The sequence below is a fragment of the Ursus americanus genome, chromosome 3 (assembly GCF_024610735.1).
Source record: "Ursus americanus isolate L20-20 chromosome 3, mUrsAme1.1.p, whole genome shotgun sequence".
Taxonomy (NCBI): domain Eukaryota; kingdom Metazoa; phylum Chordata; class Mammalia; order Carnivora; family Ursidae; genus Ursus; species Ursus americanus.
The window spans coordinates 19,410,345-19,424,729 of NC_142129.1; the positions used below are offsets into that span (position 1 = coordinate 19,410,345).

Sequence of the window (14,385 nt, forward strand, 5' to 3'; positions counted from 1 at the left end):
GGCAGACAGGATTGGGATTAGGTTCAGGGAAATGCGATCAATTAAACAACATCTATCACATCCCTACATCAACAACAAAGAACTAGAAGTTGTTACTAATAAAAAGCCACTGCTTTAAAAAATACGATAGCCAGAAATAAGATATATTTAATACCTCTAAGCAATAACTTACTAAGCATTATTATTTAGAACATAAATGAAGACATCAATAAATGAGACCCATTCACTGAAAAGATTCAATACTACACAGATGAAATTCTTATACTAAATCAATCTCATGACACTTTTTGAGGAACGTGACAAGCTGATACTCAAATTCATATGGAAGAGTGACGGGCCAAGAATAGCACAGATAATTCTGAAAAGCAAAATGAGGTGATGTCTCCACCTGCTATCATCAAGATATATCATAAAATAATAGTAATTAAAACAGCATGGTTTCAGTGTTGATACAGACAAGACCAATTGAACAAACGAAGAGCTCAGGGACAGACCCATACATACACGAAAACTTCGTATGTGACCAAGATGGCATTAGAAGTCAGGAGGAAATAAATTCAGCAAATGGTCTGAGCCACGTGGCTATTCATACAGAAGATATAATTAGATCCCTAGTTCATATCATATATGGAAACAGATTCCAAACAGATTAAAGAACACAGTAGATTCTCTATGACACTGGGATAGAAAAAAAATTTCTTGAAATATAAATTGGATATGGGGCACCTGGATGGCTCAGTCAGTTAAGCATCTGACTCTTGATTTCTGCTCGTCATGATCTCAGGGTTGTGAGATCAGGCCCCGGGGTGGGCTCCACACTGGGCATGGAGCCTGCTTAAGATTCTCTCTCCCTCTCCCTCAACCCCTCCTCCATCCATTCATGCTCTCTCTCTCTCTCAAAAAAATGAAGACTACTGAAAATAAAATTAAATGGTTATTTTTTTTTAAAAATGGATAAAGAAAAAAAACTGTATGGCATTTAATTTTAATACTTCTTTGTAACAAAGGGCTTCATAAACAAAGTAAAAAGATATACCACCAACTAGGAGAAGATATTTCAAATACATCTGACAAAAGATTAGTATCCAGAATATATAAACAACAACAAATGGGGGGGTAAAGGAACTTCTGGGAAACGTAGCTCATACACTCACCTCTTTCTGGAGGTAACTGCTCTTCTTTCCCACCCCATTCCCCAGACCCCCACTCCCCTAACCACGTAATTTTAGTTAGAATTGACAATCATAGTACTCAAGCTGGCCCAACCTACACCCTACTTCCCATATTTTTTAATTAAAAAATTTTCCTCCGGGGGCGCCTGGGTGGCACAGCGGTTAAGCGTCTGCCTTCGGCTCAGGATCGCGTGATCCCGGAGATCTGGGATTGAGCCCCACATCAGGCTCTTCTTCTGGGAGCCTGCTTCTTCCTCTCCCACTCCCCCTGCTTGTGTTCCCTCTCTCGCTGGCTGTCTCTATCTCTATCGAATAAATAAATTTAAAAAAAAAAAATTTTTTTTTAATTTTTCCTCTGAAAGCTGGGAAGATGAAGGCTACAGCCCACACCCCTTCTTCTCTCCCAAACCCCCAAGCCCCACCCACATGTGGAGGAAACAGTCTACAGGAGAACACTGAAGACAACAGGCAAAAGGAACATACAGGTGGCATCCCACATATACTCCTGTCCTTTCAGCTGACTGCTTAAGTGAACTGCTTACAGTTCACTCCTATCAGACAACCAGGTTTTAATATATGATAGAATATCATAGCATATCTCACGTCTTGGTTACCAAATTTCCTTAAAAGCTTCTTATGAAGGACTTACGGCAAAATTCTTCTTGAAAATCTCAACTGGAACCACTTGGAGGATTTACCCTGCTTCTCCCACCAAGTCCTCTCAGTGTTTTTTCCAGTATTACAGCCAATCTAACTTGGTGAAACAAAGACAAGACATTTCCATCCTTGTGGAAACAAGACTCCAAACGCAGTCATCTGCTACTGAGGGCCTCTGTAGTCCCCAGACATCTCTGAATCAGATGGCAGTGGGGGTGCCACAGGCCCTGAGAAAATGAGTCTCAATAAGTAACGAGATGTATATTATTTTTTATTCGTCTTCTTGACACTCAGCCACATGCACCAACAGTTGCAACATTCTCTGAATTTTCATTTCTAATTCAAAAAGTAACAGAATGGGGGCTGCCCGCTGCCTCAGTTGGTAGAGCATGTGTCTCTTGATCTCAGGGCTTTGAGTTCAAGCACCATGCTGGGTGTACAGCTTACGTTAAAAAAAAAAAAAAAAGGTAACAGAATGGACTCCGAGACTAAAGGCCAGGGTGTGGAGTACTCTGGCTTAACAAAGTCCCTTCCAGAATTACTGCTCCAGAATTATTTTCTTTCTCCTCAATTTAAACGGAAAAAAAAAAAAAGAAAAAAAAAGGTAACAGAATGGACTCCGAGACTAAAGGCCAGGGTGTGGAGTACTCTGGCTTAACAAAGTCCCTTCCAGAATTACTGCTCCAGAATTATTTTCTTTCTCCTCAATTTAAACGGGGAAAAAAAAAAAAAAGCCCTCACGTAACAATCTCTTCAAAGAATTTGTGGAACATCAAGTTTGTCAATCTCCTAAAGCTGTCTCTCATGCAGATTTCATTCTTTAAAATGGGATTCATTGGGGGGGCCCTGGCTGGCTCAGTCAGTGGAGCACAGGACTCTTGATTTCAAGGTTGTGAGTTCAAGCCCCACGTTGGGCATGGAGCCTCCTTAAAAAGAAAAATCAGTAAAAAAATAAAAAATAAAATAAAATGGGATTCATTAGTCATCTTCCTCTGAGATTCACACACCGCTCATGACCATGCCAACATAATTTAGGTACCGGTTTTGGGGTTTTTTTTTACCATTATAGGACTTGCCATTGTTCCAAAGGCAGACAATACATAAATAATCGCCTACCATTTCAAACACTGGAATTAGGAAGAGAACGAGTCAGCCTCCACCAGCAAAGGCAGTTTGTAATGTGCGCCATGAAAGGCAGCATTCAGGGAACAAGGGCGAGGGGCTGTTCTCTCACCAGCATGTCGGTGGCACTGAGATAGTGCTTGCTCGCCATGCACTGTTCCAGCTTTTGAGGCACTTGCTTGATGTTCTCAATTTCATCCAGCAGGTTCAGGACATGCTTATGTTCAATGCCTTCAATCCACAATTTCCGCAGCTCATCCCTTTTGCAGTGCAACAGCATCTTGCACGAAAGCAGATTCTCTTTTACCTACAATAGAACAGATTCGACCTTAAGTCAGCCCAAAGTCTTGCCATCCTAAACCTGTAATCTTGTTAGTCGTCTTCATCAGTGTCACTAGAAGTTAACAGGCCCGAATAATCCCCCCTCCCGCTTATTCCCATGGTTGGGTCGGCTTGCAAAATTCTAATCCTGGTTCTGACACTGACTCACTTGGATGGGTCTCCACCTCTGTGTGTATTTGGCTCTCCTGAGAAATGAGAAAACTACTCCTACCCTACCTTTGAGTGAATCTAGCAAAAGTGACTTAGGACACAGAACCCTCTGAAAACGTTAAAATACCTACCCACTGATGTTAAAATATCTAAAAGAGAATGACTGATAGAGTCCATGTGATTATTCCTTGCCCGTTCTTCTCTGCATGTTTCTTCTTCAGCTGATAGGTCACTCAGACCATCCTACTTCTATAACTCAGCCGAAGTGTGGAGCCAAGGAGCTGCGCAGTCATCTCAACTGACACGAAAATAAGCCCACTTTCCAGAAAAGAGTAGACACGTCCAGAGATAATCTCAAAATAAGAGGAACTGGGACATACCAAGGACCTTTAAATATTAAATAAGACAATCTCAAACATTCTCCAGATCTGCAGTTCAGTGACCAGTACGGTACAGCTCAACAAAATAGGAGGACGAGGAGCAGGGAGGGGTCGTCACAACGTGAGGGGCACATTTTCATATTCATAATGAAGACTGGACGATTTTTAGAACGTGAAAAACAATCACGACCTTTCACAATTCACAGAGCTACTCTCATATACTTTAGACATTCCTTATATGTATTTTTATTTAAATTAGAATTTAGTATTTGTTTACAGTTTTTTGTTTTATTTTTGTTTTATTTTTTTAGAGAGCGAGAAAGGCGGGGGGGGGGTGGCAGGGGAGAGGGACAGCAAGAATCTTAAGCAGGCTCCCTGCCCAAATTGCCCAAGGTGGGGCTCGATCTCACTACCCTGAGATCATGACATGAGCCAAAATCAAGAGTAGGATGCTTAACCAACTGAGCCACCCAGGCACAACCCCACAACTTTTTTTTTTTTTTTTTTTTTTTAAAGAGAGAGAGAGAGAGTAGTTAGTTTGTGTTTTGTTTTAGGTAAAAATTCTGAATACATGTCAGGTATACCATTTGATGAATTTTAGCAAATGCAAGACATCTATATAATCCAAACCATCAAATACAGGACATTTCCACCACCCTAGGAAGTCTCCCATGTTTCTGACCACTGAAAATCTGTCTTCTACAAGACTTGGGGTGGTGGTGCACATACTTACAAAATGATGCTTCTGGTGATTATGAAACTCAATTTCAACAGTTTTCCAACACACATGGAAAACACAAAGATAGAATGCTAAGATCAGAACGTTTCTTGAGAAAGCATCTAGTCTATTGCTATAACTTTAGGGCAATACCTAATCCTACTTTTAAGAAACTCTCCAATGTAAAAAGAACCCTAAATAAGGAGATTTTTGTAATCTCTCCTGATAAGCACAGTGGAATGATTACTAGCTTTTGGGGGAGTCACAGACCCCTTTGAAAATCTACTGAAGATGGTCCTAATGACCTCCACTCCTTCCTGCACTCTCAAAGTGATTAAAAAAAATTCTCCTAAGCATATAAAGCATCTAAGAAAAGAGAACAGAGAGAAGGGAATGGCATATAAGAGATGACAACAAAACCTTTGAAGTTGGCAAGAAGGCAGAACATGGATAGTTTAGGAGAGGACAGCAATCTGAAAGTCTTAGCATGAAGTGGGGTTTGCTAGCACTGACAAGGGGGCACCAAGAGCACTGAAGGCAGGAGTACAGGGCTCACACCTTCCATAAGGCGTATTTGGAGCCCGGACTCCTCATCAAACCGCACAGATGGGAAATTCCCTCCCGCCAAACATTGGCCAAATAGGTTTATGACCTGAAGACGAGAAAGGATCCGGGCTGAGGGGAGGGTGTGAGGCACTGGGCAGCAAACACAAGAATGAAATCAAAGTGGGGATATGGAACAGGAAAATCCTCAGCCCCCATCGGCCCCTCAGCCTCCTGCTTGGGTTGCCTCTAAATATTCAGCTTGACTTTTAGCTCCCACACAGGAAATTCAGGGTTTTCCCTGGGAAAGGTGACCAGGCATAAAGACCTAGAATTAGTGACATCTGAGGTTTCACCAAGGAAACTGCTAGGTCCCTGCCCACTCATCACTAGACAAGGCCCACAACATGCTCTGAGCTCCCAATCAGCTTTGTGCTGCCTCCCTCTTACATTCAGATAGGAAACCAAGGAAAGCCTGGAATATGCAAAGTCAGGCATCAAAACAAACAAAAAGAAAAAAGTGCTTGGGGGGAGGGGGGAGTGGGACAAACATTATGCAGGAAACAGAAATTTTTTAAAACTATAATTAACATCCCTTAGGAAAAATAGGAGAAGGCACTACATCAATGAAACAAGAATAGGATGCTATAAAAAAAATTGAGAATCAAAACAACTCTTGGAAATTAAAATATGAGAGAAAAAAAAAATCCAATATAAAGGCTAGAAGCTACCCTTGAGGAAATCTCCAGAGAATAAAACAAAAACAAGAGACAGAAGATAAAAGAAAATGGGGGAATTGATCCAAGAAGTCCACTATTTGCCAAATAGGAGTTCCAGGGGAGGAAAAATGAGACAAATGGAGTGGAGGAAAATACCAATAAAATAATAAAAGAAAATGTCCCAGAAGACATGTGTTTTTAGATTGAAGAAGCACACCAAGTGTTCAAAAAATGGAGTGAGAAAAGGCCCAAGCCAGGGCACATTATCCTGACATGTGAGAACACAGGGATAAAGAGACAATCTTAAAAGCTTTCAAGGGGGGTGGGGGAGGGACAAAATCTGTACAAAGAGCTGTGAATCAGAACGCATCAGACTTTTCTCAACAGCAACACTAAAAGCTACAAGACAAAGGAATAATACAGCTTCAAAATCCTAAGAGAGAATTATTTCCCAGAAAAACTATCAATCAAGTGTGAGGGAAGAATAAAGACATTTTCAGACATATAAGCTCTCAAATACATAAATAAATAAATAAACCTTACATGCACCATATTTCAGCAAGCTAGTGAAGAACGCGCTCCATCAACAGAAGAGAAAAACAGAAGACGGGAAACACAGGATCCAGGAAAGGGGAAAACCAATGCAGGAGAAAGGCAACAGGAATATTCAATCAGTAATTGCAAGGGAAACAGCAACAACACAATTGCAGAAGCACCAATAGTACACTGGATGGCTTAGAGGTAAATATTTACGTAGTTTTAATAAAATAAATACTACCTATTTAACCAAAAACTGGGATACAACCAGAGGGAAAGAGGCTGGGGGAAGAAGAGGAAGTGGGGTAGGGCAAAGAGTGGGAGGTGGACTTAAATCCCCATCTTCCATAGCTGGAGGCCTGTACACCATGTCTAAAACAGAAAAATCAAGAATAGTATAAGCACTTTACTAAGACTAAAAGTCAGTGCCTTTGAAGTTTTGCAGTTGGGACTCAGGAAGGATGAGGTAGGGAAGTACTGGTTTTTGTCATCACCTACGGTTTGACTTTTTAATTTTTAACTGAAGTATAGTTGACATGTAGTATTGGTTTCAGGTACACAACATAGTGATAGGACAATCATATACATTATAAAACACTCACCATGATTAAGTGTAGTCATCATCTGTCACCACACAAAGTTGTTACTATGTTATTGACTATATTCCCCATGCTCTACTCTTCAGCCCTACAACCTGTGTATCTCTTAATGCCCATTACTGGACTTTTTAAACATATTCTTCAAGGCTATTATTCCCAGATCCTCTTGGAAGTTCTTGGTCTCTGGGCTAGGAACTCCAGCTATTAAATCCATTCTCTCTTAAATCTCGGTTAAAATCTGTTAGAATTTGATTTCTGATATTCTACTCTTCTCGCCTTGGTTCTGTGATTCTCAGATTTTTCTTTTGTTTGATGGTTACTATGGAAATTGTTCAAAACAAATTTTACGTCATGCAACACCCAACTAGGCTCTTGATCAAGAGAAAGAGAAATAAACTTACTGAGTGTCAGTAAAGCTTGGCATATACCTTTCTGATTGGAAAAAAGACCATTATGGGATTTCACACTAGGATATATACCATGTAGTCAGCCCACTTCTCCTTTTTGCCTACTACACGGAGGAAAACTGAAAAGGAAGGTAGTATTTGTGTCTGTATTTAGGGCTGGGGGAGATGGCATCAGGCTGTGTGGAAAATGAACATCACGAAAATTATTCCCAAACTAAGTTATTAGCCGAAGCTGCAGACATAAGAAGCTACAAGAACTTTTAATATTAGATTGCCCTGAGGCTTCAACTTTTTGATTAGAAAGTTACCGTTATGAAGAAATGTTATTTTAAAACTTGGGTGGCAGGGGGGAAATACTACTCAGCAATAAAAGAGAAGAAATATGAAGAATCTCGAACATTCTGCTGAACAGATGAAGCCAGGTACAAAAAAGTACATACTGAAGTTCTAAAACATGCAAAAATAAAAAATAATCTATAGCAACAGGATTCAAATCAGTAGTTGTTTGGAGCAGGATGTGGAGGGGGGTAGGGGGGAAGAGAGGGAAACGCAGAATTTTAACTCCAACGAAGCAGGAGGGAACTCTCTGGGGTGGATGGGAATACATTAGAGGATATACACATTTGCCACAATTCACTGAACTGTATTCTAAAATACTGCATTCTACTGCAGGTAAATTACAGCTCGATAACTGTTTTCTACACAGGGAAGAGAGAAACCGCACTGTAGCCATCAATGAATACCAACATCTAAAATGTGAGAACGGTACCAAGTTACATCTAAACTTTCATTTCTCGATGTGGTGACAGCATTTGAGTTCCATTCTATTGAATTTATCAGGATCATTAAGATTGAAAACTTATGTTACTGTTTGTTCCTGAAATAAATCCAGAGAGTCAAGCTATTCAAATCAAAACATCGAAACCCAAGTACAGAAATCCTTCCTCAAACACAAGTTTCCTCTGCTTCCTTAGACTTCTAGTTTAACTTCACAGTTGCTTCTCATCACCTGTGCGGCCACAGCAAGAATTTCAGATTCAATATACAAGATTCTCCAGCCACTCTAATTAGAGCCTATTAGAAAAAGAGAAAATAAGGGTAACAGGCCCCAAGAGGTTGTGAATGGGCATGTGAGAGGATACAGACAGCAAAGAAACAGAGCTATCTGCAACCTCACCTTGGGGAAGATAAAGAGAGGAAAACTACCTAGGGCCCCTGAGTAACAACGTGGTTGCATTTGTGAGAAGAGGAACAGAGATATATGGAAGAGAGGCTGATGCATACAGGCCTCACATCATCAAATTCAATGCTTTTCTGATTTTGTTCAAGATAATGGGGGGAGGGAATGGCTTTGGGTGTGCATAGTATCTATAACAAAGCACGACAAATACGCGAGCGCCCCACTGAAACTGCACACTAGAAACAGTCCACAAATATGCACCATAAGCAAGGGATGGTAAATGAAAATTAATGTAACAGTCGACGTTATTCTTAATTCTAAAAGTACAAAATTTATTTTCTCTTCTGTAGTTAAAAATAAATCTACATATAAACGTGTCCATGGGTATTCTCCTGACATGTGTCCAACCAACCCGTTTTTTTCCATAGTCTGATACAAAGTGCCTGGAAGGGATGATGTGCAGAAACACTACTCAGCGTTCTGTTTTAAAGCCCTTTAGAACTACGATCACTTTTACCCTCAAACTTTTATGCCCATGCTTTTGTTCTCTTGGTTTTGGTTTTGGTTTTTGGTTTGGTTTTGTTTTTTTAGCTGCCATTCTGAGGTCTTGAATTGTCTGAAAGGCTCCACTGAACCCTTTCCAAGGGAAATACTTTTCCTTTAAGTTGCAGAGTCTGGATACAGTTAAACTTAATGGAAACATCACCTCATAGTTCTTGTGACTGCCTTCATGCACTCTACTGCCTAGATTTTAAATTATGCTATCTCATTATTGCCCACTGTTTAGCATGGCCCTTTCTAGGCTTTTCTCCCTTTCTCATAGAAGTAGCCAGGATTTTTCCACCTTACATTTGGGCTGTAAATAATTTCCTACCACATCCATGTTGCTCTACTACCAAGTGACATTTTTTTGTATTAGGGTTATTCTTTGTTCTTACTCTGTCTCTCAAGGTATACTTTCATATAAAAGCCAAAAAATTATTTTAAATGCTAAGTAATGAATGTTGCGCTACTCAATGATTAAGCCCTTAACAACTTCATTTGAATAATCACATATGGTTGTTTCTAATTACAGGCAAGAAAAATGAGTTAAGAGCTTGATCTAGTACCAATGGGGCAGCTGAAACTGGGGTGAAATGTAAAGTGTGCACATTCACAACAGAGACAAGTATGTTTTCCCTTCAGCCTACCAGCTCCTGGGATAAACGTGAGACAGATACTTAGTGTCTTTAAAGAAATCTGATGTCCTCTCATCCCCCCCTACAGCACAGAGCAAACACCAAATTCAAAGACCAGCAAGTATCACTTGTGCCACCCAAGTTCCCAGCTTGTACCCATTCGTATCTATCTATTTTGGTGCTGCTGTAACAGTCATTATCAGAAGACTGGCAGAACCTACGGATTCTGAGGTTTTCCAGTGCAGTAACATGGCATTCTGACTGATACCAATATGTATTCAACAGTAATAGATAGCCTAAGTATTCTGATTATCCACATTACTTGACCTGATCAATCATACATACTCTTTACTTACACGTATTTTTTTTTAATCTAGAAAAAAATTCCCAATAGACTTGACTATTTGGGAAAAGAGTCAACTCTATCATCTCATTAACCTCAAGGACTTAGAGTCTACCAATATAAATCCATATATGAAACTATTATCATAATGGGAAATGTCAACAGTTCTGTTCTTAAACTTTAAGAGCATGAATATGAACATCTTCATCTACGTTGGTCCCCACTAAAATCTACTCAGTATGGCAGCTACAGTAGCCCTTTTAAAATGCCATTCTTGTGTTCAAAAGTTTATTACAACAGATTCCCACCATACTAAAGAGTTATGAACCAAGTCCTTACGGTCACCAAAACCCCCCATGACCTGACCCACCACACTGCATCTCGACCACCCACTCTCTGTCTCTCTAGCCCCTCTCCCTTCTCCCCATCCCATTTTGCCCCACGGGCCGCCTCGCTGCTTCCCCCAAATTCCTATCATGTTCTTGCTTCACGACCTTTCTGTACCTGCCATTCCTTCTTCCTAAGGAGCTTCTCTTGATTCTCCCTCACTTCCTTCAAGTGTTGGCTCAAACGTCACCTCAGTCAAGCCTTCCCTGACCAATCCATTTAAACAGCAACTCGCAATTCTCCCTTCCTTGCTTTTGGTTTTGAAAGCATAGCACTTCTTACCATCTGTTATAACACACTGTCCTAATTTATAGCGGGTTTCCCTTGACTAGAATGTAAACCAGAATGTAAACTCTGGCCAGGAATTTGTTTTATTCACTACTCTTCCCCAGAGCCTAGAGCAATGCTCGGCACGAAACAGACATTTCACACGGAGACTCAATCCGTGTCGTAAATATCACCTACTTTGTTTCTCTGTCTCCTCCCACAGCAGGTCAGTTCCATGAGGACAGGGACAGGTGTTTTCCATGGGTATAACCCCAGCAATGAAAACAGAACCAGGCATACGGCTCACACTCCACAGACATTTGTTGAATGAATACTCATTACATTCTTTTGGCAGACAGCAGAAAGAAAATTTCAACTCACATCTGCACATTCTCACTATCTTGCTGGATGTGAAATAATATAGCCCCATAATGATTCAATCATCCCCACTTTTATTTTAAAATATGCATAACTATACACACCTATATTTTGTATATAATCCAAAGTGCAATTAAAAACCAAAAATGACAGGGAAAGATTAGTAAGAAAACATCAGTGTTTCCTTGGTGACAAGAAATGGACTTTCACAGTACAAAACTGTCAAATTATACAATAAAAACAAATTTCACTTTCATTTTCCCCCAACATTTTTCTTCTCCCATTTATCAATTATTAGAGGCTTTTTTGAAAGGAGCTTTAGCCCGTTCTCTTCCCAATATTGAACTAATTCATAATAGAATTAGGTGACATTTACTTTGACAACAGTCTGATGTAATAAACACAAAGTTTTCTTTTTGTTTTCTTCTGCTCAAAATCCCAGCACACTTAAAAATGAGGACGGTGAACAGACCGTGGCTGCTAAAACAAATGTGAAATGATGGAAGAGGAGACTCTTCATCAACACCAGCCAACACTCTCTGGGCAAAGAGGCTATCAACTCCAAGTGCTAGGGACTCAAGGCAGAAACCACTACAGGCTTCCCTTGACATCTGGACAAAGTCCTTTCAGCCAAGCAGACTAATCAGAAAACAGAAATACCAAACCTTCACCCTTACAGTGATTACCCGGGGCAAAGCCAGAAGGTCAGCAGCACTAGACATTCATTTTCTGACTCCTCTTGAGCTTAGTATATTGGGTCAAGATGGACTACAGTTTACTTTAAACTGATCTATAGCTTTACCTAGTTTCACAGATAAATCCACAGGATGAACTCACCATTTGTAAAGGCGAAGAATTATAGTATTCCTTTTGAAAATGCCCAGTTAATTTTACAATGTAAAGAGAGGCTATCAAATTGCCTCAAAAAGGTTCAGAGCTTGCTGATTCTCAAATGGTACTCTTAGAGGCTGAAATTCATATGTTGACAGCATTTTCCAAAGAATAACTTAAGTATCTGCTTAGAAAAATGTAAGGTGAGGTCTAGAAGACAGACAAGAGAACATGTGGGAAAGCTGTAAGCATAGCTGTTACCAGGCAGGTGCAGTCCAGGGAAGTACCGAACCGATCGATAGCACAGGCAGCACATTTCAAATGGTCTGTGCAGCCCCGTGGCCACAGAGGTGCTGGAGGGGCAGGTGCAGAGTTGTAAGGAGAGGACCAAGCATGAGGTTCTGCATCTCTCACCCCAACACCACACAAGAGGCAACTAATAGGTCAGGGTTCCACAAGATAGCTCGTTTTAAGAAGGGCGGTTACTGCCTGAAAGAGGTCTGAAAACCAGCAGCAAGGAGCTTAGAGTTAGGAAGACCAGCGTTCAAATCCTAAATATGTTGAGTGAGGAACTGGCAAAGAAGCAGTGCTAAGTGGTAGCACTTACTGTTAGCAGAGTGGTACGAAAAGGAATTAAAGGAGTGACCCTCAAAACACACAGCCAGAGCCCCCAGAACTATGATGCGATGGCCCCCAACGGTCAGTTCATCCCTTGGCCAAATACAAAAATACCCTTTAGGAACCCACTTTGTCCTTTAGGCAGTAAAGACATGGCAGCCAGGAACCAAGAGCTTTTCAAGGACCTACTACTACAAAAGGAGGTGGGCAGGGAGAGGAAGGGGGCAAGAATTAGAAAGAGAGGAAGAAACAAAGAACAAGAAATCACTGCAAAATACAGGAAAATGACAAAACAGAAGTTACTGGATGCTTGTCATGACTAAGGAAGAGTATTCAAGAATTTCGGTATTCATAAATACACGTTTCAATAATTTGTAAGTTGGGTTTCCTTGTCAAAATCATACTAGAATGTCTAATTACTGCACAGAAGTCACAACCAACTTCAAACGAGGGGACATACTTAAAGCTGAAATTTTAACAGTGTTTCAACTGCTACAGCAATACACACACACACAATGTGTGACAGGAGCATATTAAATACACTGGATACACAGAAATGGGAGCCTCTAACTGTAAGAGGCCCTGGAGTCTTAGAACAGCCCCCCCTTTCATGTCCCCACACTGGGGGCACCTCCCCCCTGTCCTTTCACACTGCAACGAGAAGTAGCAGCAGAAGCCAAGGGTAAGACACAGGGAGGAGGCAAGCCCATGATGCCCTCTGTGATCCTCTTCAGCCAGGCTTTCCAGACACTGCAAAACTCCCAGAAAGTGTCATTATGAGTCCCTCCTAAGGCCAGTCACCACTATCACGGCACCTCTACACGCTATAACTCCTGGCCTAACAGCAGGGGCAACAATCACAAGAGGAACAGGAGGCCCACCTGCTTTATTTTATTTCGGGAGGTGGTAATGCGCTCTGTGATGCTCTGGTATGTGCGAATGGCTGTCGTCAATTCTGTGTAGTGCTGCACAATCAACTCGTCCAGGTCACGGTCGCACTTCTCATAGGCTTCTTCCAGGCGCCCCTTCTCATTCTCTCGGTCTTCCACATCATCACTGGTAGACAGAGTCCTGGTGAAGACAGAGACTGTATCAAGCTCAATCAAACTTAAAAGCAAACAAGTAAAACAGGAGTTAATACACGAGCACATGCACCTCACTCGGTCGGAAATGAAACAAGTTACTAACAGAAAACATGAAGCCACCTTCCTAGTAAATTTCAAGAGCCCATCTAAGTGGATTTGTTGGTTGCTTATCCAAGGAGACTTTCCCTCCACTCGTTGGCACCCGAATCTTAGATAGCGGGCAGTGTGAACTCTGCGACAGTCTGGGCAGGTCCTGATTTGCTTGAGTGAATCCCAGGTATTCCATTCACCGTATCAGTGACAAGGCTGACCAATGAGACCTAAAGACTTCTAGGAGTAATTTTCTTGCAAGATTAACAGGAAGGAGGATATTGTTTTGTTTTGTTTTTTTTTCCAGACACTGGATATTGTTAAACAAAGCTACAATACTCAAATATTTCACCCACCGTACAACCATGGAAGGGAAAGCCAAAAGAAATGCCAAGCTACTGCACTGATATCATTGCGTCCCCAAAGCAGCCAGCCCTACTGCTGCTTTCCCTCAGGACTTCTCGTTAGGGGAGATAATAAATATCCATTGTTTAAGTCACCCTCAGATGGTCTTTTACATAAAGCTAAAAAGTGTACTAACTGATAAAATTACTTATACACTGAGGAACTGCATTCCAAATAGCTCATTTAAATGAACTAAATTTGGCACAGAGCCCCCAGCGGCCTGGAAATAAGGTCACATCAATTCTAAAATATGTTACAACAGCAATAGTAAAAGCTA

The 14,385-nt window shown here is 41.0% G+C and overlaps 1 protein-coding gene across 1 annotated transcript in view; it reads right to left on the bottom strand.

Annotated features, from left to right (window-relative positions):
• Window positions 1-14,385, bottom strand: part of EXOC4 (exocyst complex component 4) — a 717,712-nt gene that overhangs the window by 682,808 nt on the left and 20,519 nt on the right. Inside the window, exons 2-3 of the mRNA XM_045792625.2 lie at window positions 13,410-13,599; window positions 3,064-3,258 (exon numbers count right to left, since the gene is read on the bottom strand). Coding sequence (XP_045648581.1) covers window positions 3,064-3,258; window positions 13,410-13,599 — 385 coding nt within the window. The remainder of the gene's footprint in view (window positions 1-3,063; window positions 3,259-13,409; window positions 13,600-14,385) is intronic.